Source organism: Thermobia domestica, chromosome 9 (assembly GCF_964235325.1).
Source record: "Thermobia domestica chromosome 9, izTheDome1.hap1.1, whole genome shotgun sequence".
Taxonomy (NCBI): domain Eukaryota; kingdom Metazoa; phylum Arthropoda; class Insecta; order Zygentoma; family Lepismatidae; genus Thermobia; species Thermobia domestica.
This window is the reverse complement of record NC_137462.1, coordinates 12784590-12808371: the sequence shown is the minus strand read 5'-3', so window position 1 is coordinate 12808371 and position 23782 is coordinate 12784590. Positions and strand designations below refer to the sequence as shown.

At 36.3% G+C, this 23782-nt stretch overlaps 2 protein-coding genes across 4 annotated transcripts in view; both read right to left on the bottom strand.

Moving 5' to 3' along the window:
• Positions 1-23782, bottom strand: part of Rbp6 (RNA-binding protein 6) — a 1467626-nt gene that overhangs the window by 140502 nt on the left and 1303342 nt on the right. For all 3 annotated transcript variants that reach the window (XM_081770618.1, XM_081770619.1, XM_081770620.1), the window contains exon 9: positions 5666-5750. In XM_081770618.1, coding sequence (XP_081626744.1) covers positions 5666-5750 — 85 coding nt within the window. The remainder of the gene's footprint in view (positions 1-5665; positions 5751-23782) is intronic.
• On the bottom strand, positions 492-5656 carry LOC145694418 (uncharacterized). The gene has a single exon (XM_081770621.1). The coding sequence runs from the start codon at positions 5652-5654 to the stop codon at positions 5205-5207; it is 450 nt and encodes a 149-aa protein (XP_081626747.1). The 5' UTR covers positions 5655-5656; the 3' UTR covers positions 492-5204.

Sequence of the window (23782 nt, the reverse complement as noted above, 5' to 3'; positions counted from 1 at the left end):
TATTATCATTAACACAAAATTTACAAGGTGGGGTAAAGGACTAATACATATGCTGCAACAATATTTAATTTCCTGTAACTTTTTACCAATTGCGCGTAAATCAAAATTAACGTCACAATTGTTCTTCTGATTAAAATTGCGCCTTAAATCATGTATCACATGACCCTATTCCTATTTTATAAACTTAACCTTAATTCAAAATGGCGGATTTCAAGATGGCCGCCGTCAGGTATACCCTTACTATATGACTTCCCCCTAGACCTAATATGTACCCATATATTTGTTATTCACCTTTTGTAGTTACAAGAGGTCTTACAGAGCTTTTACCTCCAACTGTATGAAGACTATTCTGTACTTCCATGTGATGTTCTGGTAGCTGTATCTCCTAAACCCCTGGAGCTTCGCACCTACAACTTCACTGAAATACTGACCACATTTAGTACTACTTTTTCATATGTGTCTCAGTCAGCAACTCGATTCACCCAAACGTAAGGTTTACTTGTCAGTATATCCAAAACAAAAAAGATTAGGAACTTTTTTTTTCTTATTGTCTTGCAAATTCTAATACTATATATGGGAGATAAAAAGTGGAAATCAAAGTGTTCCTTTTTCTGAATTGATTGTTCGACTAAGCCTACACATGTTCATGTCTTTTTCAGAACTTACAAAACCTGACAACGTACGTACCTCGCATTCATGCCAGGGAAACAATGATGAAAAATGTTGATAAACAGCCAAACTGTATCGAGACTCGTGAGAGAGGTCCCATCACGGCGAAATTAAAATAACGCTAATTTTACAATAATTATGTGATATCTTCGAATAGATAAAATACAATCGAAAAATGAAACAAGAGCTCGTTAGACAATATTATTTTACATGATATATTGTTATCACGACTCACTTATTTGCTTTCGATTTCCAGTCATTTAGAAAATCAGCATTTATTTTCGCGTTTCTGAATGGCTGCCAATAGAAAGCTACTAGGTGACTCGTGATAAGGGTACCTCATGCAAAATAATATTGTATAGCGCGCTCTTGTTCCATATTTCGATTACCTTTTATCTATTTGAAGATATCACATAATCACTGTAAAATTAGCGGTATTTTAATTTCGCAGTGACTAGGCCTCTTTAACATATCCGAAGACAAAGATATGTAGAGCTATGCAACAGACGTAATTATATATGCAAAAAAGAGGCATATTCATAGTGAAAAATAGTACAAGAAATTATACACCTTCTGTTCAACATAAAAATGAAGACACAACAAAACTCTACTACCACAAAACACTCTTAACCTAATGCCACTAAAAATACTAATATACGATAATACATTTGATTCTTTACCGGTTAAATACCGGTTAGTATGGAACGAAGACGGATAATATATGATGTTAAATTCCATTAAATACCCTGCAAGTAGCATATGAATGACGTTTAAGTAACATTGAAGTAAACTATGCAATAAATTATTTTCGTCTATGGAAATACTGTTATGAAATATTTTGTCTTCTATTCTTTATAGTAGAAACATTCTATTACTAGCGACTGAACAAATATATTGGACGATCAGTGTCAGATAATACGAAAATACTTGAAAGTAGAACTCCGTGAATTCATTCACAATTCCAAAATAGAAGAACTAAGCTGGACATCAAAATCTGTGTTACGTAGTGGATTAGTAATTAGAAAATATTACAAAATGAAGTACTCCATACATGCAAGGTCCTATTGATCACTTAAATTTGACAGTCCATTGGAAGGGCAGTTATCTCACAAAGTGATAAATAACGTCCCAAAGGCAATAATGTTTTTTGTGTAGTGTTTCTAATGCTGTTCGTGTTCAGATTAAGAATGTGACAGCTACTATATACTGACTACAATTATAGTGTTTCTTTTATTAAATTATGTCCGCTAATGATTTCAGATGTATTCTAGCGGTGCATTTATATTTTTTTCATTACAAAGTACATATAAGGTATAATAAAATTCTTATTGTAGTGGCTTCCCCTACGGAGAACTACACAGTAATAACGCTTACATTATTCGTTATTTCTACCTAATTACTTTAGTTAGGCATGACACTTGCATAAACACGTTCCTCATATATTATTTTTACTTTGTGCATTAGTAGATTTTATCTTTAAATTTTCCAAATGGTGCGACCATATCCTTAATCTGCACTGATGTCCATTCACATTCGAATACAACTTAGACAAGAGTTTCAAAGACGAAAAAAGTGTGAGACCTAAGGTAAAACTAAACAAGTTTCTTGAAGAACTTTGTATGGTTTTGAAAGATATCGCGCACTTCAAATGCAATTGAATGGACTTTCATGTAAGTCTTACAGACAACGGCACAAAACATCTAATGTAGATCTATTCTTTACGTTGTGCAGAATACGAGAAAGATTTTTATATTGACATCATCATACAAGTATCTGCTGCATTTTTCTGTTATTACTTCGAGGTTAAAAATTCTCGAATGAAATATTTAGAAGAAAAGTATTACGCTCATTCGCCTTCTGTCATAAATTTTATATTGAATTTACTATGATGGAAAATAATTATTTATAACAAGTCGGTGATATTGGTGACTGGGACCTAAATCTGCATCTAAAGATATAAACTTTGAGATTAAGAAAGATGAGATATAAAATAGAGATGATCTGTTCCAGTTCCAGTTACCTCCCTTACGGGAGGTTTATATATAATGAAAGTCCCGGCCTTAGAGCCCTGTGGACTGCTTCACTAATGTTTTAAATGAAAATTGTTTGAAATAAAATTACGTATTAAGACGGCTCGTGCCAAAATGGCCGAATTAGCCTGTTTGAATTATAATTGTTTTTCACACTGTTAATGTAATAAGGAAGGATAAGCAGCGCATGAACATATTGGAACTGAATAACAGTATATTAAAATTGTCTCAAATCACAAATTCGTCTAAAATATTGAAACGTAAATAGTAAAAATTGAATAAAAACTGAAAGCAAAGCTCCCCAATACTTAGTGTTTACAGCACCATCTCTTATCCGAAAAAGAATGTTTAGAAAAGAATGGAAGCGAGATTTATTGGAGAGAACAGAGAAGTGTATCTACACGTAAAAATGGATAGTCCACGTTTACAGGTAAACAACGTGTAGAAGTGATAAATGTAAAGTAGACAATGTGTAATCAATCTGATATGTCAAATATAAGTTTCTCAGTACAATTAAATGGTCAGGTTTTTAGCACAATAAGGTTTGTTGATGACATAGCACTGATAGCGGAGAACGAAAAGGATTTGCAGGAAGCACTGTCAAAGCTGAACGACCAACTGAAAAAAAAAAAAACATGCAAAATGAAGATAAATAAGAAGAAAACCAAAGTGATAAAGTGCACAAAAGTGCGGGAGAGGAAGGGGTAAATGAAGAGAAAATGGAAGACATTCTCCCAAGACGTTTATGGCTAGAGGGAGAGAAAATCGAAGACGTTAAGACGTTCCCCTATTTAGGAAGTCTAATATCCTCAGACGGAAGAAGTGAAAAAGACGTAAGTTCAAGAATAGCACAGGCTAAAGAAACATCCAATACAAAAAGAGGACTGCTAACATCAAGAAATGTGTCGTTGGACGTTCGTAAACGATTTATTAAGATCCTGGTATGATGCGTGGCGCTTTAAGGATCAGAGACGTGGACACTGAGGAAAGCTGAAATATCCAAGCTGGAAGCATTTGAAATGTGGTGTTCGCGCAGACTGCTATGCAGATTTTCTATGCGTCACATCTTCCGCAACAATTATATAAGAGTTTCATTAATCTAATTAATTGTTCCATTGTTCTTTCGAATTCTGGTATATCTTCCGACATCTGTGCAGATTAAGAAAATGAATTCATTACGTAATGATTAGCATATAACGCTATTTCGTTGGGAGAAGTATAAACTATCCTCTTAACATTTCAGGAACGCTCATTAAATAAGCGGTTCGACATTTTGATAGATAAGCTTGCAGAATATAATAGCTTTCGTCACAGCCCGGACACAGTTTAATCCTGAGGGAGCAAAGACAGACGAACACCACAATGGGTTGGAATTTTCAATTTCTTGTCACTTAACAGAATGTTTTGTAAGCTCATCGAAAATGTTGTAGATGTGATCTGTGTAATTGTTGCCTTAGTATGGTGGATTACATAGCAGATGATATTATACAGTTTTGAAGTCTCAGTACTTTTGTTCCGTGCAACACGAAAGAAATTTTTTATTCCATTTCTTTTCTGAAATACCAAATTTCATCCTAAAAGGTTGGAACTTGTGCACACATTTTCTCAATTTGCTCCTTTTTTTTCTTGTACAGCTAAATAAAATTAACTATAAGAGACGCTGTTTATATAGTTTACATGGGGGAAAGTGTGGCCTAAACTACATACAAATTACAGTAAAAACACACGTGTAGACGTAATATTATAGTCTATGGCGCATCAATGGATAAAACTCTTGAATCAATTTCTTAAAAGCAAACATTGTTTGCTGATGTCCCTTTTATCAAGGATGTTATAAAATAGAGGATCTGCCCCTACAACAAAATCGTGAAGCCATACGTCACAGCTTCGCCACACCTACTCTGCCCACTCCTCGCCACTAAGATCGCAATGTTTCGAGCCAACAATCATGGCGGAAACGAGACTGGCCAATCAAACGTGCCGGATCAGACGATGCTCGGTTGTTTTTCTGGCTTCATTGAGTTCATATGTTGAAGATACGTATGGTCAGATCCTCTATTTTATAACATCCTTGTCTTTTATAATAGTTCTGTTGAAACTTTCCTTCATCGCGTGTAGATGGTGGACATCTTTGTTTCACAATATTTCTAAACTATTTAAACAAGCTGGCTATGGTTCCTATGGTTCCTAAATACTCATGCTTTCCTTTTCCCCTTACTTCAAAACATGTGAATGACTTCACAGAGGCTTTCTCGTTACAAGAATAATAGATACTCATTAAAAAAAATCATGAATGTGAAACCGGAATACGAAGAGTGGATTGAAATCATACTGAACTAATCTATCTTTGCAATTTGACGCAATTTGACGCAATTTGACGCTAAGTAGTTCATCTTTAAGGAATTATCCGTATTACTTTATGAATTTCCAATCAGCCTCCCTCGTCTCAGCGCATACAAGACATTCAGATGATTACTGCTGTGGACGTGGGAGGGTTACAACGGGTCAGAGACCAACTGGAATAGGATACATGGAAACGTCGAGGCCTTGAATACCCATGAGGTCACTCATACTGTACGTGAGGGTAGGGGGTCTGGCTGTTAACGTCGCCGACGCAGGTACAACTGCTGCGACTGCCAAAGCTCTCTTACAAGATGCAGCTGGGTTTGAGGCTACCCCAGCACTCCCTATCGTTGGGTGTGCTGCGGCAGCAGTACCTGCTTGCACTGCTCCCGCCATGTCCATACCATACATTGAACCATAAACAGAGGAAAGACCCAGCGTGGAGGCTATGGGGGATGGGTTAAGTCCGCCCACAACTCCACTGAGGCCCACCCCAACGCTGGTTGGCACAGAAGCAGCAGCAGCCGCTCCCAGGCCCACCCCGACGCTGCTAGGGATGGTGTACGGGGAGTAGCGGTACGCCGCAATTGCAGGGATCCCCGGATTGAGCATAAGTAACTCACCATAAGCTCCTCGCCCAGCAGCCCTTGTTTTGGCTAAATTTGCAGGCAACATTACTTCTTTGGGTTGTGCCTTCTTGCATTCAACCTGTAAAAGAAAAGAAATCACAAATTGTTATGTACTGTGTTATTACATACATGGAAAATTTACTTTAATTCAGAAATTACCTAATTAAGTTGTCAGTTCATTCTATTTTCTACAATGACAACCATAAATTAACAATATTATACATCAATATTACAATGGATAACTCATCACATTATATCCACTTTAAGGAATGGATTTAATAGCTATAGATATACCACATTGACTTGACACCTAATCTTCCGTTCCAAGCGCTGCTATCGGCTGAAGGAATTCCACTCCCTTTCGCATAGACGGCTGCAAGGCTCCCTCGCTTAGCAACAGCTGAACCCTTATTAGCTCAAAGCGTGGGTGTTAGTTTAGTTTGCATTTTTGCCACGGATCGAGACATTTTGGCAGCACTATAGCATGATAACTTAAGTTGCCAGACGTTCTTATTCGCTGGGGAGAGGTCCCTTATTTTATCTTTCGTTTCAGAGAGAAACTGTCTCATGATTTTCTAAAAGTATCCCCCCCCCCAAAAAAAAGTTCCTCATCTCCCTTTTTCAGTTCATGGTTTTCCCCAATTCTTCTTTAAATATTCAAACTACAAAGAAAATGAAATTTACTAGTACTTCCGGTTTCAATATTGTGTTATGTGCAAACTGCGTTCAATAAGTTTTGTATAGATAGGTATAATATTTTTATTGATTGCAATATGATGATGAAAAATAGGTGAACATATTTTGATCCTCTTGCTTCAAAATGGTAATAACTGTTGTTTTCTATTGTTCACAGCAGGCCCGTATCCATAGGGGATCTAGGGGGTGGACCCCCTAAATTTTTACTGTCCCCCTTAAATTTTCACGATAGGTTTGCAAATGAACTATAATATGGTGATAAACAATAATATGGTTGGATCGGGCTTCCCTACATTTTTGGGCTGGCTACCGGACTGGTTCACAGGTAAACCACAATGGACGCTGAAGTAAACATCAGGACCCAACAACGGTCGGTAATGGAATTCCTGTTCAAAACCGATGATGGATTAGCCACATCAACACACAGGAAGTTGCTTCTGGTTTATGGGGGAGTCACACATCGGACCACGCCAACGTTGGTTGCACCGGTTTAAGAAACCTAGACCTTCCAGATCAGGCAGAAAATTATGGCCTCGTTCTTTCTGAGATCAGTGCGGTGTCATTTTCATACACTTCTTAGAACATGGTTCCACAATTAAACAAGGAATATTATTGTTTGTCACTCGATAAAGTACGATGTGTTGACACATTGGCTAAGAAGGAGCTGTATCATGAGGGTATGGTGGCAGGAAAAAGAGGGAATGGGTGAAGAAGACTGCAATTAATGGACGATATCAAAACAGAAATATCTTACGTGAAGACGAAGAAGTTAGCGGAAGACCGTAGAGCATGCAAACTACTCAGTTGCAGAAAATGACCTGTCAATAATGGCAAAGTACTTATGATGATGATGATGATTATGACTATTAGTAGTGTTAAAAAAATTAATCAAATTTTTTCTGGCGCCATTCGAATACTTAAATATCTGAACGTTCGTTTCCAATATTCGAACAATAGTTCGTACAACGAATTTCATGGGAATATTCGAAAAATACGTTCGTTATTCATGGGATGGCGCGGTGGCTCAGTGGTAGAGCGATCACCTCCAATGTCTGTGGTCCTTGCTTGGATTTTCGGCCACGAGAGTTTCGTCGCTGAGCCTCGAAGAAACGCTATGTGGCATTTTTGTCGAAAATGAGTTATGTAGTGCAATTAAACCAGTAAGCTGACAGGCAGCGTCCTTTATAATGTCATAAGTTAATATTCAATTGTTTCGCCACAACAATGAAAAATTATAGGTTGAAATTAAAGGCTTCTGGTTCTCATCACGAATGCATTGATTAATGTATACAAATCCTCTACGTGCTTACAAAGGTGCAAAAGGTGCTACGTAAACACAAAAATAATAACATAATACTGTTGAAGCAAGTTACAACGATGTCCAGTGCATGCGCAGAACCAATTTAATTATATTTTTCAAGTGTTTCCGTGTATTTAACAAAATTTTAAGAGCTCGAAAAGTTTTTTGCTTCTCCTGAAAAGTTGTGGTTTTAACACATAGCGATTCTTCGAGGCGCAGCGGCGGTTTGTGGTACACAACACTGTGTCCGTGAGTTTTCTCGAAGTTCTTCTGTTGTCTCCCACATGTCCATTCCACTAATTATTTCGTTATCTTTCACAGATCATCCGTCACTTTTAGGCTCAATGGCAATAAACGTGGGACGTAGAACTAAATATTTCATTTCATTTTTCATGAATTATTCGTATTTTAACATATTATACTACCAAATATTTTATTATTATTATTATTATTATTATTATTATTATTATTGTTGTTGTTGTTGTTGTTAACTACGATTTTTCAAGTATATTAGACCTGAGTATTTTTACTTGCTCTAAGAAGAAAGGGTCATGGTGGCTCAGTGGTAGAGTGCTTACTTCTGGTGTGTGGGGTCCCTGGTTCGATCCCCGGCCACGTAAGTTTGTGGTGGACAACATCATGCCCGTGGGTTTGCTCGGAGTGCTCCAGTTTTCTCCCACTTTCTCATTTCGCCAATTCTTCCATCATCATTCACTTGCTTTAATTGTCGTTTCCTTTGCCTAAAGGGTATCACCGTGGGATGTAGTCTTCATCCCGGCGAAATTAAAATACCGCTAATTATACAGTAATTATGTGATATATTCAAATAGACAAAAGATAATTGAAATATGGAACAAGAGCGCCCTAGACAATATTATTTTGCATGAGGTACCGTTACCACAAGTCACCTAGTAGCTTTCCGTTTTCAGCCGTTTAGAAACGCGAAAATAAATGCCGATTTTCAAAATCGAAAGCAGATAAGTGAGTCGTGATAACGGTTTCTCATGTAAAATAATATTGTCTAGGGCGCTCTTGTTCCATATTTCGATTATCTTTTATCTATTTGAAGATATCACATAATTACTGTAAAATTAACGGTATTTTAATTTCGCCGGGATGAAGACTCTTAAACTGAAAGATTTCATTTTATTTCAATTTTTGATCTAAGAAAACAAAACGAAAGAAAAGATTATTGAAGAAAATTATTTATTTGCGTATTTCTTTGTTTTTTTTCCTCCGAAATATTTCAAATTCCCTTTATTTCTTCTTGAGGTGCAGATAGATGTAACGTAAGCCATTCTTAGTAGTCGGAGCAAATGGATTTCAGTTGGTGAAGATGTATGGATCCCTTGCTCACATATCTTTATACATATATGTGTACAAAAGGTATCTATATATATGAATGGGAAAGAAGAATAAGAGAAAGAGAAACGCACACATGCATATAAAGACACACACACACGTTCTTTCAGAACAAGATAATCAGTAGAATATATGACGTAGGCGGTGCTGCTCTATTCCCAGTTCCATTGAGACAGGTACAGAAAGGAATTTAGACTATTTCTCTCTTCTTCTCTCTACGGTGCGTAGAATAAGGGATTCTTACAGACTCTTTTTTTTTCTTCTTTCGCAAAGATGAGAACATCATGTTAAAAGAGAAGACGCAAAACGGCAAAGGAAGGAGGGATAAAAGAGGGAAAAGAATGAAGAATTGAGACGTAAAGAGACGAATTAGGGCGACGGTAGAAAACGAAGAATACCAGAGAAAGATCTTGAAAAGAAAGAAAGAAAGAAAAAAAACATGTAACAAAATCCTCGACCAAAAATTTTCACGCAAAATATGAGGAAGACAAGCTGGTGAAATGCCACAGTATTGCCAACTACCTTACTATAAAACATCACAGTAGTAATTTTGTAATTATTCTTTTTCCAAAATAAATAAAATAATTGCAGTGGAGGCTGTCGAGGGAAGTCACATTGTTAGAGATACGCGAAAACGCAAAATGTATCAGTTTTGTATCAAAATGTTGTGTATCTAAAATATATCTATATATTTTCATTATTTGTTAGGCCATATAACGCTCGCGATTAAACGCGAAATTCTGTCGAGTTAGCGAAATATAGTCATGCATGAGCTCATGTCATGATGATTGATAAGTGGAAATTAAGGTGAAACAAAAGGTACTAATTGTAATTGCCAAAGAAAATAGCGTTCTTACATTGAATTTTTATTCACCGATTTTATCCTGTTTTACGCATATTTTTTATAACGAAATTACGAATTTTTATTTACCACACAATCGCGTCTCTACACATTGACAAAGATAAATTTCTATCACTGAAAGGGCTCTCAAAGGAAGTCATATTGTAAAAGATATACTTACTTAAACTAAGGGAAGAACACTGCACATTAGGTAAGTTTTCTTCCCTTAATTTGGATAAAGTCTGATTTTTCACCAATGGGACTTCCCTTAAGAGACGCCTCTGAACGAATGCCACGAAACCCAATGGTCTTTCATGTACTCTACGAAAGAACTGACCCCTAACAGTCAGTGTCAATCAGAATCAGTCGCACGGTGAAGTATGAAGAGGAACAGTTGGTTTGTTCAGTGCAGAGTACTGTTCAAACTTCATGTACTTAAGCGTACCGTACAAACTTTGTCTCTTTTCCCATGTACTTAACCGTACCGTACACACTTTATGTCTCTTTTTCCATGTACTTCAGCATACCGTACAAACTTTATGTCCCTTTCTCTATATACTTAAGCATACCGTACAAACTTTGTCTCTTTTCCCATGTACTTAAGCGTACCGTACAAACTTTGTCCCTTTTTCCATGTACTTAAGCATACCGTACAAACTTTATGTCTTTTTCCATATATTTAAACGTATCGTACAAACTTTGTCTCTTTTTCCATGTACTTAAGCGTACCGTACAAACTTTGTCTTTGTTCATGTACTTAAGCCTACCGTACAAACTTTGTCCCTTTTTCCATGTACTTAAGCATACCGTACAAACTTTATGTCTTTTTCCATGTACTTAAACGTATCGTACAAACTTTGTCCCTTTTTCCATGTACTTAAGCGTACCGTACAAACTTTATGTTTCTTTTTCTCACAACTTTGGTAATTGCACTTGATTCCCTTGTGCTCTGAACTCTCTAGTTGTCTTGATTCGTTGATAAAGTAAGCACATTAACATATAAATGCAAATTATATCATATTTATATCCCACAAAAGGTTATATCCCAAAATAATACATACAGTGCCCGTTTCAGGCCAAGTAAACGGCGCGTGGGCCCTGGTTCGACTCCGGGTAGGAGCACTGCCTCGGAAACAAACCCGAGTACTGATTTGGATTTCATTTTATAATTAGTAGGTCCCGTCTTACATCATATAGCCGCGGTGCTGTAAAGGGATATTAAACTAGAATCAAGCAATCAACCGACCAAAGTAATGTCCTCTCTGATGCGAAAGAAGCCTCTAATATCCTTACTTGGTAGACAACCCGCAGTACTGCTAAGGTTAGTATAATGCTCAGGATATAAAATCCTGGTCTGTCCGTAGAATACAACGCTGGATTAAAACAGTTTTGCATGTATTCCTATGGGAGTAATTATGGATATCATCCTTGCTTGGCAGACATCCTGAATTACTGTTAAGATTAGCGGGTTAGTATAATGCTCAGGATGCATCGTGCTAGTCTCTTCTTAGAATATAACGCTGAATTGCAACTATATTACTTCTATTCGACAAATCTAAACACTTAAATATTTTATATTTACCGTATTCACTCATCTTAAAGAGCATCTTAATTTGAGGTAAAGTGCTATATTTAAACCTAAGCTTCGGAAAATTTAGTTTGTTAAGGAATTTGGTTTACCAAAAACTAAACCAAACTTCTTTGAGTGGTGTACATTGCAACATCGCTACCTGTTTTCCTGTATGCTTTAATTTTCCAATCACCCCTGGTATTATTATTTTTACTATCATCCTTTAACTGCGTTTCCAGCCTCCTTATTTTGTTAAACGACATCAGTAATACCTTTTTAAGTCTAAATACTTTCCCTTAGTTGCTGATGATTGTAAAACTTTGCAGAGAAATCTCTATACACAACAATACTCAATTAACCTTGAAAACGAGTAGTTAAGACTTGCTTCTGAGAGTATATGTTGACAATTTAAGTTAAATTCCAAATAAATGCACACTTCTCTTGCAATTTCTCTAAAGAGAAACCTCATGAAACAGCTCTAGAATACTGACACTACATTCGTTCAACATGTACAAGTAAATAATGATTTTGCTGTCCCCCTCCCCCTCCGAAGTGATCCACGAGCTTATTTTAGGGCACAAATTGCACTCGTGAGAATATTCGGCGAAAATATAGTTTTTTTCTCTCAAAATGGTACAATTAAGCTGAAGAATGGTAAAATTTGAAGGTAGAAAGGCAAATTTGAGAAACAGAACTTTAATCTGGAGGAGAATAGTAAGTAAATTGGCGGTAGGGTAAGTTCTAGAGAGACATTAGCACCCCTGTCCCCACTCCCATCCATATTTTATGACAAACTTACTTATATATTGGTGCTGTTCAGTGGCGTATTTAGGGGGGCTTCCGGGCTTAAGCCCACCCCGAAATCTTACTTACTATATTAAAGTATATGAAATATCTTGCAGAATTTTCACATTTTCAGACAAAGCCCCCCCGAAAGTTAGCAAAGCCCCTCCCGAAACAAAATCGTAAATACGCCACTGGTGCTGTTACAAATATGTATGCAAGTCTTCGAAAAGTTGAATGTAGAAAAGATCCCTCGCCTCTTGTTTTTGGATGGCTCGCCATAGTTTTCTTTAAATTATATAATAACAATTTGCATTAATCGTAGTACCTTTCGACATGAAAAAAAAAACAGCTTTACGATACCAAAAGACGGTTGCCATGACTTTTAGTGTTGAAAGAGTCTGTTTGAATTTTCTCGGTTTTCTGGATGATGAGGGATGATACCATTGAAGACAGTAATCACACTTGTTCTCTGGGGTGATGTGAGACACCCAACTCTCATCACCAGTCACAATCCGATCAAGAAAGGCGTGTGATATCATGTTAAGAATGTTAATGCTGAGCCCACTCTCTGAGTTTTGTCTTGGTCACTCAGTTACCGCGAAACCCATGTTGCAAAAATTTTGTTGATGCTGAGATGTTTCGACACAATTTCACCAGGGTCTAGAAACACACTGTGAAATTCCCAATAAATACTGTGTTTTCCATTTTGTGTAACTAAACTGTATTTATTTCCTGGTTGACCCTCGTAAAATAGTAAATTACCATCACCATACATATGATATATGGAACATTGAGAGCACAAGGAATTCAAGTTGTAAGTAAAAGAGACAAAGTTTGTACGGTACGCTTAAGTACATGGGAAAAGAGACATAAAGCTAGTACGATATACTTAAATACATGGTGAAAAGAGATATGAAGTTTATACGGTACGCTTAAGTACATGGAAAAAGAGACATACGCTTCAGTACAAGGAAAAAGAGACATAACGTTTGTGTACGGTATACTTAAGTACACGGAAAGAGAGATATCAAGTTTGTATAGTGCGCTTAAATATATGGAAAAAGAGACAAAGTTTGTACAGTACGCTTAAGTTAATACTTTTTTTTTACATTGTAAGAGTTATTTTACAATATCTAGACATAAATCTTTTAAGCTCTAAAAGGAGCTTCAAATAAACACCTTAAACATGAAATATATCCACAATGCCCAAAAAGTGGACTTGGTTCCCTTGTGCACTGAATGCACCAGGGGCGGATCCAGGACCGATTTCTGGGGGGCGGTTGGTTGTCATACTGCTACTTTTAAGGGCTCTAAACTTTGGGATGGGTTTTATTTATATATATATAAAATAAGAAAGTTTTCTCTTCTGGGGGGGGGGGGATCGTCCCCCTGGATCCGCCCCTGGAATGCACCACACAAAAGTGTAAACATAAACATACAAAGTAAGGGGATGATTTATTTTGCCCCACAGTGTACAAAATCTAGCTATTTTCCAAAATTTTCATGGAAGAACTATGTTAGGTAGTAACAGCCAGACAAACCGAAAAAAAATCAATTTAACACTTCTAGCTGTGACATCAGTGTATATAAAAGAGAAATTCTCACTGCAATACCAATGTAGAATGATAATAATAATAAAAAAAGAAAACCTGATATTCTGGCAACTTGTTCCGGAAAGAGAGAGAGATAGTATTTGATGGCGAAGGGTTAAAAAAAGGAATGTAAAAAATAAAGAAGTAAAGAAATAAAAAGAATGGATTTTTTATTTTTAAAAAAGTGTGGAGCAGTAGTCGAGAGTAGGGAGAAGTAGAAAAATGAAATAATAAGATGATAACGACCAGTGAGAGCTTAGGTGATGGAAAGAAAATGAATTGTCCTATTCCCTCGAGATAACTGCTTCTTAAAGAATCCATCTTTATACAGGGTTGCCAGGCAATTGCAATTTTTACGTAAAAAATAATTTGACAAGATACTTTCTCTAAATTAGTCAACTAAATAGTACGTGTAAACGAAAACAATCGTACTATAGGTAATGTTTCCTCACATTTATTTTATATATATATAAAACTACATGAACTGACTGACAAAAAATAAAGGAATACTTCCGGTTGACGTGGAAAGTTGACATTTCGCATGACTGTAGCTTTTTGGAATTAACCAACAGAAAAATTGTCAAAAGTGAATATTTTAAAGTTTTTTTTTTGGGGGGGGGAGGGGTCTAAAGGGAGGATGAAGAAATTCCCCATATTACTTAAATGGGCGTTTTTTTTAAACCTATAATCTCATATTTTAAGTACTTGTAATAGAAACTTGAAATTTCGAATGCTTGTACGTTTTCTATAGGATTATTTAACAAGATTACTAAAAACAAACGTTTCCAAGTTTAATGGGGTTTTGAAAATCATATGCACAGATGCTCTACTGCAAATAAAAATTGTTCAAAAGCATTTTTGTCTTGATTTGTAAATTTTTTCCGTCATTTTGCGGATCATCATCGGATTTCGCTTATCTACGGTTGCCGCGCCATCCCAATTTTGCGGCCGATATTCGATTCCCGGTGGGGACATTGCGTCAAAAAAAAGTTTAAAAGCCTTTTTTTTAGACCAGACATCTTGAGTAGGGTATTTTCTGGGTTTCCCCTCATTCAAACCAGGCAAATGCCGGGATGGTACTTAACATAATGGCCCCAGGCCACTTCTTTCCTTCCCCAATCCTTTCTCAAATCCCTTGTTATCGGATAGCGTGCTCGCCGAGGGACGTCATCTCTCATACAAGTGACGGGCTAAATGGCCTTAGATGCCGACAGTCCAGAAGTCTAATTCCTAATCCCCAATTTCGCGGATAATCCGGAGTTTACTGTATTATTTTTATTTTTTATTATATGACCCGATATCTACTAAATACCGCATGAGGAATAGGAAGCAATATTACTATAAGAAAAAAAGGGGGAAAGTACATACAGTAGAAACAAATTGTAGAATAACTAATACTTTGTCTTAACTTTTGATTCAGAAGTGGCCAAGTACCAGCTTCGAGTCCCAGCTGAGGAAGGGAATTTTCTTTCTGGTAATTATACATGTGAAAATTTAAAAAAATAAATTAAAGATCCAGCCGCGTTTAATTATTCTATTGCCTTAATCCTGTGCTAGCTACAAACACATAACACAACTTTCTACAGCAGAGGCGAACTCACGAGGGGATCACTGACTCCGCACCTCCCAACAAAACTTCGTAATTCGACTAACATTTGTACACTTTCTTAACATAATGATAATTGTTAAAAAGAGAAATTATCGACGTCGCCTAAAGATTTGATATTACACCTTCCTTTCCTTATAAAAAAAATCATGTACACTGAGAAAAAAATGTAGGTGGCGTACTTAAAAAGATAGGTTACATGAGTAATTCCTGTGGTTTTTGGACTTAACGTACAGCAGACGTATAACTGAAAATGTATGTTTTATAATACTTTCTGTATAAGTGTTCCATTTATACGCACTTTCCGTATGAAACAATGTAGGCGGTCAGGATCTCACATACAAATGGACGTATATAACATATAGCTGAGGAATGTAACATAAGTATATGCATGTGATATACGAAAAACTGTTAGATGTCAGACATCCTGCAACGGCATGATGTAACATCTAAAGGCAGTGCCTATGTAGCATACGGATAACGTATGCTCCGTACTAATTTCTGTAGTAAGCATGAGGATAACGTATATTTGTACAATATACCGCTGTCCGGAGAATGGATTTTTCTCAAGTGTAGTTTTATCAGATTTTCTGAGAATATAGATGTCAGTAGCTAACAATTTTCGTCTTTTCGGAAGCAAAATAATGCAGGTTTAAAACTACATAGAATACTAGATCCCCCCCAACAAAAAAATTGAACCTCTACCAACCAAAAATTCTGAGTGCGCTCCTGTCCTACAGTAAAAAAAAAAAAAAAAAAAAAAAAAAAAAAAAAAAAAAAAAAAAACGGAACAATTCCATTCCATTTAGGAACCATTAATGTAGTTCCAGCTCCATCACAGGAATCATTTTGATTCACTTAATATTCTTTTTTCAGCACCAAGGCTAAGTATGATGAGATCTGCTATTGAACGTGGTATAAAACTACTACTTGGCTTTGTACCCATGATAAATACTTCCACCGAAAATTGAATCAGGAACCATACGGACATAAACCAGGCGCATTAGACATTTGAACAAAGTAAAGCATTTTTCACAGGGATTTGAATCTGGGACTGCTAAGACATCAAGTGCTTGTGTTAAACTGTACAAAATGCATTATTTTGATAAAATTTTCTTTTTCGCTAAAAAAAATGCCTTATGTCTACCGACCGGCCCATAACCCTCTTTATGAACGTAATATATCTATTCAGTACTACGTATCGCAGAGCCTTTTTAGATAGAACATTACGTATGTGATGTTACGTTAGTATTAATAATTTTTTTTTTTAAACACTTTTACTATTACAATAGATTATTGCGCATAGTTGTATAGAATTTCTGCAGTCGGTTATCAGTAAAAATCACATCCATACGGTCTTCTCAATAACTTTGTAGCAAGTCTTTTTTTTTTTTTTTTTTTTTTTTTATGTAGCTGGGATGCCACAAGGGTAAGATCTTGACGCCCATATTCATACGCTATGTAACAATTTCCCTGTGGTGGAAGATGTTATGCAACCCAAAATACGCCCATGAATTGCGGGTTGTATGATCTCTCAGGGGCACATTAAACTATCAAATAGATACTTGCGTGAAACCAACTAAAAAATCTTTCCAAGATCTATAACCTGAACGCTTTCGGAACCCGGTTTCGGCTACTGTGTACAAAAACGTGTATAATTCACACAAAATAACACTTTTAATCAAGGCTATTGTTAGGAAATGAAACATGGCACAACTGTTCCAGATCATTATTTAATTAATTGATAAAAGAACGTACAGGATGTATAGACAAAATATTCGTTGATATGATTATTAAGAGTCTTCATCCCGGCGAAATTAAAATACCGCTAATTTTACAGTAATTATGTGATACCTTCAAATAGATAAATGATAATTGAAATATGGAACAAGAGCGCCTTAGACAATATTATTTTGCGTGAGGTACCGTTATCACAAGTCACCCAGTGGCTTTCCGTTTTCAGGTGTTTAGAAACGCGAAAATAAATGCCTATTTCAAAATAGCTCGAAATCGAAAGCAGATAAGTGTGTCATGATAACGGTATCTGATGTAACATAATATTGTCTAGGGCGCCCTTGTTCCACATTTCGATTATCTTTTATCTATTTGAAGATATCACATAATTACTGTACAATTAGCTGTATTTTAATTTCGCCGGGATGAACACTCTTAAGTCTAGTTTTGACAACAAGAAAACAAGCAGTATAGCGGTTCATGAAGCCCCTCATACTAAAAATTCTTGTTGCTACTCCGAAAAAGAAAACGTCTAAGCTGGTAAAATATGAACAACCATGCTTTGTTTACAGGGTTGCTTGAACTTCATAGCCACATAGTATACTGGTTTTTGAATATTTTTTCCCCTTTTTTATGACTATCTTAGGTTGAACAAAGCCGATCTCTTAACCCACCTCCTTTATGCTAAAAGATTCCCAAACTAGAACCAACTTACAAATCGTACCTCGTTTGACAAATCGCAAATCTGGAATAGTTTAAAAATGAAATCTTTCAGTTTAACGTCCCACGATTATGTCTTTTAGGCTAAGGGAGACGGATGATTACGGCAAGTAAATGATGATGGAAGAATCGTTGGAATGAGAATGTGGAAGGAAACATTCTTTTCTACTAGGATTTGTTCTGATACAAGTCAAAAGACAGACAGATAGAGTGTTCTATACAATATTTGCTATATTTATGTGGAGAATAGTTTAAAAATCTAGAAGAAAGATGCACAATTATTTGTTTCTACGTATTTCAACCAATTCTCGTCAAACAACTTATGGTTCATCTTGTATACTAATTTGTGATTTTAAAATATGTTTTAAGAAAAACAAAACTCCTACCTTGTAAGTATAAACTGAACAAAGCATAATTAAGAATAGAAAAAAATCTAGTTCTGGCAACCTTTGCTAAACAGTTACCCCCTTGAAGACCTACCAACGAGCCTGGGAACTGCACTTTGCCTTTCAGTAGGCGGTGGATGGGATGAGGGAGAGAGAGAGAGGGGGGCGTTACTCCAGGGGCGCTTTGTCAAGATTCTACCAGGGGGATCCACTTAATGGCTGGGAGACTGCAGCGTTCGGACAGACAGATTCATCTTCGCTGGCTGTAACACATTCCCCGGCTTTTGGCGGGAAATGTGAGGAATTCGTCTTGCAGCGCTGCAGGGGATCTGGGCGGACCAAAAACGTGGAAATGCGGGAGCACTGGGATCAGTTTGGGGAAGAACAAGCCAGTACACGAATCGTAGCTCTAATGACGTATCTGGGAATACAAATACTTCTCTTCTTTAGCATAGAAACTAGGATAAACTCGTCTTCTCTCATGAATCATTCAAGGGATTTGCTGATGGATAAGGGATTAAGCTTCTTGTTATTCAATCAAGAAGTTCTGAGTTCGATTTTCAGCTGAGAGAAAAAAATTGAGGGAGAAAAGGTAATGTTTCACAAAAGCACTTGCGAATGCAAATTTTGTGTGATTACCAGACACATTAAAACTGAACTAACAAGCATTGACGATGCCCCCCCCCCAAAAAAGTAGGTGCGCTAATCTATTATCATTAGGTACGAAAATGCTATATCTCATTTGATATATAAGTGTCGTCGTATTCGGAAAGATGGAACAGGGTGTTTCAAAATCAATATCGGAGTTTTAAGTCGTTGTAGTACTTATTACATTTAATGTACAATTATAAATAATATATCAAACGAAAGAACAACTCAGGAAACAGTTGTTGATACTTAATGTGAGCACCATTCGTCACACGACACACACCGAGTCGATAAGCGAGTTCTTCCCAAACCTTGATCAGTGTGTTTGGAGTAATTGTTATAACAACTACTTCAATTCTCTATCTTAAATTCCTCAATCTACTTAAAATTCTCCACACAGACGTCACTGGAATTGCTCATTCACGACTAGCCTTCCGAATTGATTTCTTGGAACTAGGCGTGAAAGATTCTCTCACTTGTTCAACACGTTTCTTCAGTCACTCTTGGTCGTCCCGTACTCTTCCCTTTCTACAGACAGCCGGTGTTTTTAAACTGATGATACCATCTATGTATGTTATTACCACTTGGTTAGTTGCAATAGAAATTAATCGGGAAAGCACGTTACAATGTAACTACAAAGGATCTTATAAAATATAGGATCTGCCCTTACAACAAAATCTTGAAGCCATACGTCACAGTTTTGCCACCCCTACTCTGCCCACTCCGCCCAATAGGATCGCAAGGTTTTGAGCCAACAATCATGGCGGAAACGAAAGTAGCCAATCAGACAATGGCAGAAACGAGAGTAGCCAATCAGACGTGCCGATGCTCGGTTGCTTTTTGGCTTCACCGATTTAATAGGATGAAGATACATATGGGCAGATCCTCTATTTATAATATCCTTGGTAACTACGGATTCAGTCTATGCAACGCGTATTTTCGAAATACACTGAACTCTAGCAATAAGGCATTGTGAACGGGGTTACGCTTGGCAACAATGTAGGAAAAATGAATGACGTTTATATCGCGATCACGAGTCATGTCCTACATATAGCACAAAGTAAAGGGCAGATGCTGTCGGCACTAGTAGCCGAGTGAGTTAGCGCAACATGCTAGTAAGGAAAATCGCTGTTGGCGTGGGTTCAAATCCTGCGCTAGGAAAGTTTTTCTTATTATTTTTACAATTTTTTATAATACTTCTTTCGTTAAAATAAGATTAAAATAATATTCAAAAAGTGATTTAACGATTATTTTTTTAAAATTTTCATTAAATTTCTTTCATTAAAATAAGATTGCCCTTGTACTTATACAGATCCATAGCAAAAGTAATAATAATAATAATAGGAACGGGTTAGAATGCAATTTCAGCATTCATTTGTCAAACCGAATGTCTTCTGGCTAGGGTTGAGTGTATTTCGAAAATATGCCTATGCAACATGTAAAACACAAAAAGCTTTCTGCTTACTAACAGCCATCTTTGCTACTAGCGCTTTCTAACGGTAGACAGAGAAAATAGTGCATGCGTCTATGTGTGTACAAAGTTGTTTGAGCTGCTCTTTCATTTGATATATTGTTTATAATTGTAAGTAACTGTAATAAATAATACAAAGACTTAAAAGTCCGATATTCATTTTGAGACACCCTGTATCTTGTATTCCTTAGTTCTACTCCCCGTTTGAATAGGAGAAAGGCGAAGATAGACACCTACTTTTGAGACACTGAACCCATACGAAGAAACCATTTTTATCTATCTCTTAACGTTCTTTGTCTATGATGATGAATATTAAAATCACGCAGTGGCGGATCCAGGAGGGGCAATCGCCCCCCCAGAAGAGGAAACTTTTTTTTAAAATTTTATATATAAATAAAACCCATACCAGAGTTTGGAGCTCTTAAAAATAGCTCTAAGTAGTAGTATTACAACCCACCGCCCCCTCCCAGAAGTCGGTCCTGGATCCGCCCCTGAAATCAGGAGTGATAGTACGAGGGTGAGTCAAAAATTTACTACATTTTTCGTTCTACAATTTATTTGCACAAAGGCAGCGGTTCAACAAGTACAACATTCTTCCACATAGTCACTTTCTTTATCAATGTACTTGGTCCAGTGGTACACAAGCTTGCGTATGCCTTCCTACAAGAAGTTTTCCGATTGGTCGCGAAGCTACTTTATACCGCTTCTTAAATATCTATGGATAAAATCATGATTGGTGTTTTAAAGAAGATGCTACCTCATCGAAGGTACCTCCACTAATTGCCAGAACCATATATATATATATACATATATATATATATATATATATATATATATATATATATATATATATATATATATATATATATATATATATATATATATATATATATATATATATCCCGAGCTTTCTGAATCTTGTTGTCCGCAATGGAGGTTGACGGGCATCTTGCTCCCTCTTCGCGCAAACTTCTTGATCCATTAAAAAAAAACACACTTTTTACGTGATAAAGTACTGTCCTCATATTGTGATAGAAGTATACGATGAATTTTAGCGTCTTCCATCCCTTTCGATCAAAGAAATCGGATCAACGTTCGTTGTTCCTCTTTGGTGGAAACTGCTAGCGGAGGGGACACGTTTACACTGCAGTAGCCAAAAGTTAAATGACGCGATCGGGATAAAATTTCGCACACGTGATCGCAGGCATACTAACTCAAAGCACGCACGCAAAGAAGGTAGTATGACAATCCTGAGGATCAAGTGGTTAAAAAAAAAAAAAAAAGAACTATTGAAATGGTGGGATGAAGTAAGTAGAAGAAAACGAGAAAACGCAGGCACATAGTTTCTGTCCAGCACAAAGTCCACTTAGCGTGAGTTGGCATCGTAAAAAGACTCCACGCACCAGACATAAGCGCTCCATCACTAAGCCACCGTGACCCAAAAGGGAGGTCTGAAAGTATGCAGGTTTACGAAGCGGGCGTTAGGTAAAAAAAGGTTGGGAACTTTTGGTTCATTGAAACCAGAAAAAGTACACTTGTCACTTCTGGTTTTAAAATTTCATGCCAATAGTTTTGAAAGTATATTATATTCTTGAGGCCTGAAATAAAACTCGTTTGACACTTCCATTTTTTTCCTCAACAGTTTTCGATTCCAGTATATATATATATATATATATATATATATATATATATATATATATATATATATATATATATATATATATATAATCATCGCACAAAACGTCATTCGAATTTGTAATACATTAACAGAGACAACTTAAGCAAAGTCAGACAATTTAATAATTCATAATTGCACTATACATTACCAGGAGTAAATCCTTTAAAAGATCAATGATTACACAGGGTGGCCCAAAAGTAGGTATCCACTACCGTACACTCATTGCTCATTGCGTTTTATATAATTTCTTACTGTTATCCATCAGGTTGACTTAGTTTCTTTATTATTTGTTCTTAATGTTTTTTTTTTTTTTTTACTTACATCTTAAGCTTGGAAGAGCCGAAACAAATAAATCCATAAACTACAATGTTATACTTGATCAATGCAGGACTGTATACCCGGTATTTTACCAGAGAGTTCAGTTTTTGACCTTGTCCGGTGTCCGGTACGATCTCAAAACCGGACGTAAGATGTTCGGTAATTTCTCCTCTTGCTAGTCCCATTCATTGTGGTTCAATGCAGATTATTTTAGAGTGACGAAATGAATCGTTTGTCGATGAACATGGCTAAAGCACAGCTTGTAATTCCTTTTGATATCGACCTGTTGTGCGCGGAATTTACAGAAGAGTTGAAGGCAGGAAAATTTACTGAACTTACCAAAACTGCTAAAAGTAACAAAGTATATTTTCGAGAGCATAGTTAGCACTGCTTCATCCTCAGCTACATCTTCCAATTACGTAATGCATCCAGATACAGTAAAAGTATGTAGGAAATTTATGAGACATTATCAGCCCCAGTGAAGCTGGAAACACTTATTTTTCAAGTATATTTTGTGCAAGCCATAATTACGTATATTGCCAATTAGATTTGCTTTTCTGTTTTAAGGTTGGTGTAAAGGGACAAGCTTTGCCGATAGATGTCACTACAATCTTCGTATCTCTCTTATGTATTTTTTTTTACCTTTCACAAAAATTCACGTTTTCTCTTACAAATTTCAACGTAGAGACTTCAAATTTTTAGAGATGGAAAACTTCATAACCTATCGAAGGCAACAATTCATGTCGATTTTTTAATTTAGAATTTTCTTCATTGTTGAAACAGTTATATTGTTAAAGGTTTGGATAAACATTTCAACAATCAAGCCATTTCAACAATGAAGAAAATTCTAAATAAAAAAAATCGACACAGATTGTTGCCTTCGATAGGTTATGAAATTCCTTCTCTAAAAATTTGAAGTCTCTACGCTGAAATTTGTAAGAGGAAACGCGAATTTTTGTGAAAGGTAAAAAAATACATGAGAAAGATACGAAGACTGTAGTGACATCTATCGAGAAAACTTGTCCCTTTACACAAACCCTAAATAAGATGTATTATTGGTGGTAGACTACAAAAATTACAAGTGCCGTCTCAACCAAAACTGGAACAAGTAAGTTTAATAAGTGCTTCAAAAATAACTAAATTTATTAAATTCGATCTTCAAATCGCTCAATTTTATGTGAAATAACCTTTTTCTGGTTGTTCTCATTTTTGACGAGCAATGATGTCAACGCTCAACTATACGTACTCTAGGAGAGTGTTCGGTATTTCCATTTTCATAAGTTGGCAACACTGAACCTCATGGAAATCGATGAAGTAAAGAAAAATGATGGCCCAGTTATTCAACAATGTAAAGACATCATTTTGTGAGAGAAGGAGCGCATTTTGTGCGCTAGCAAATAACA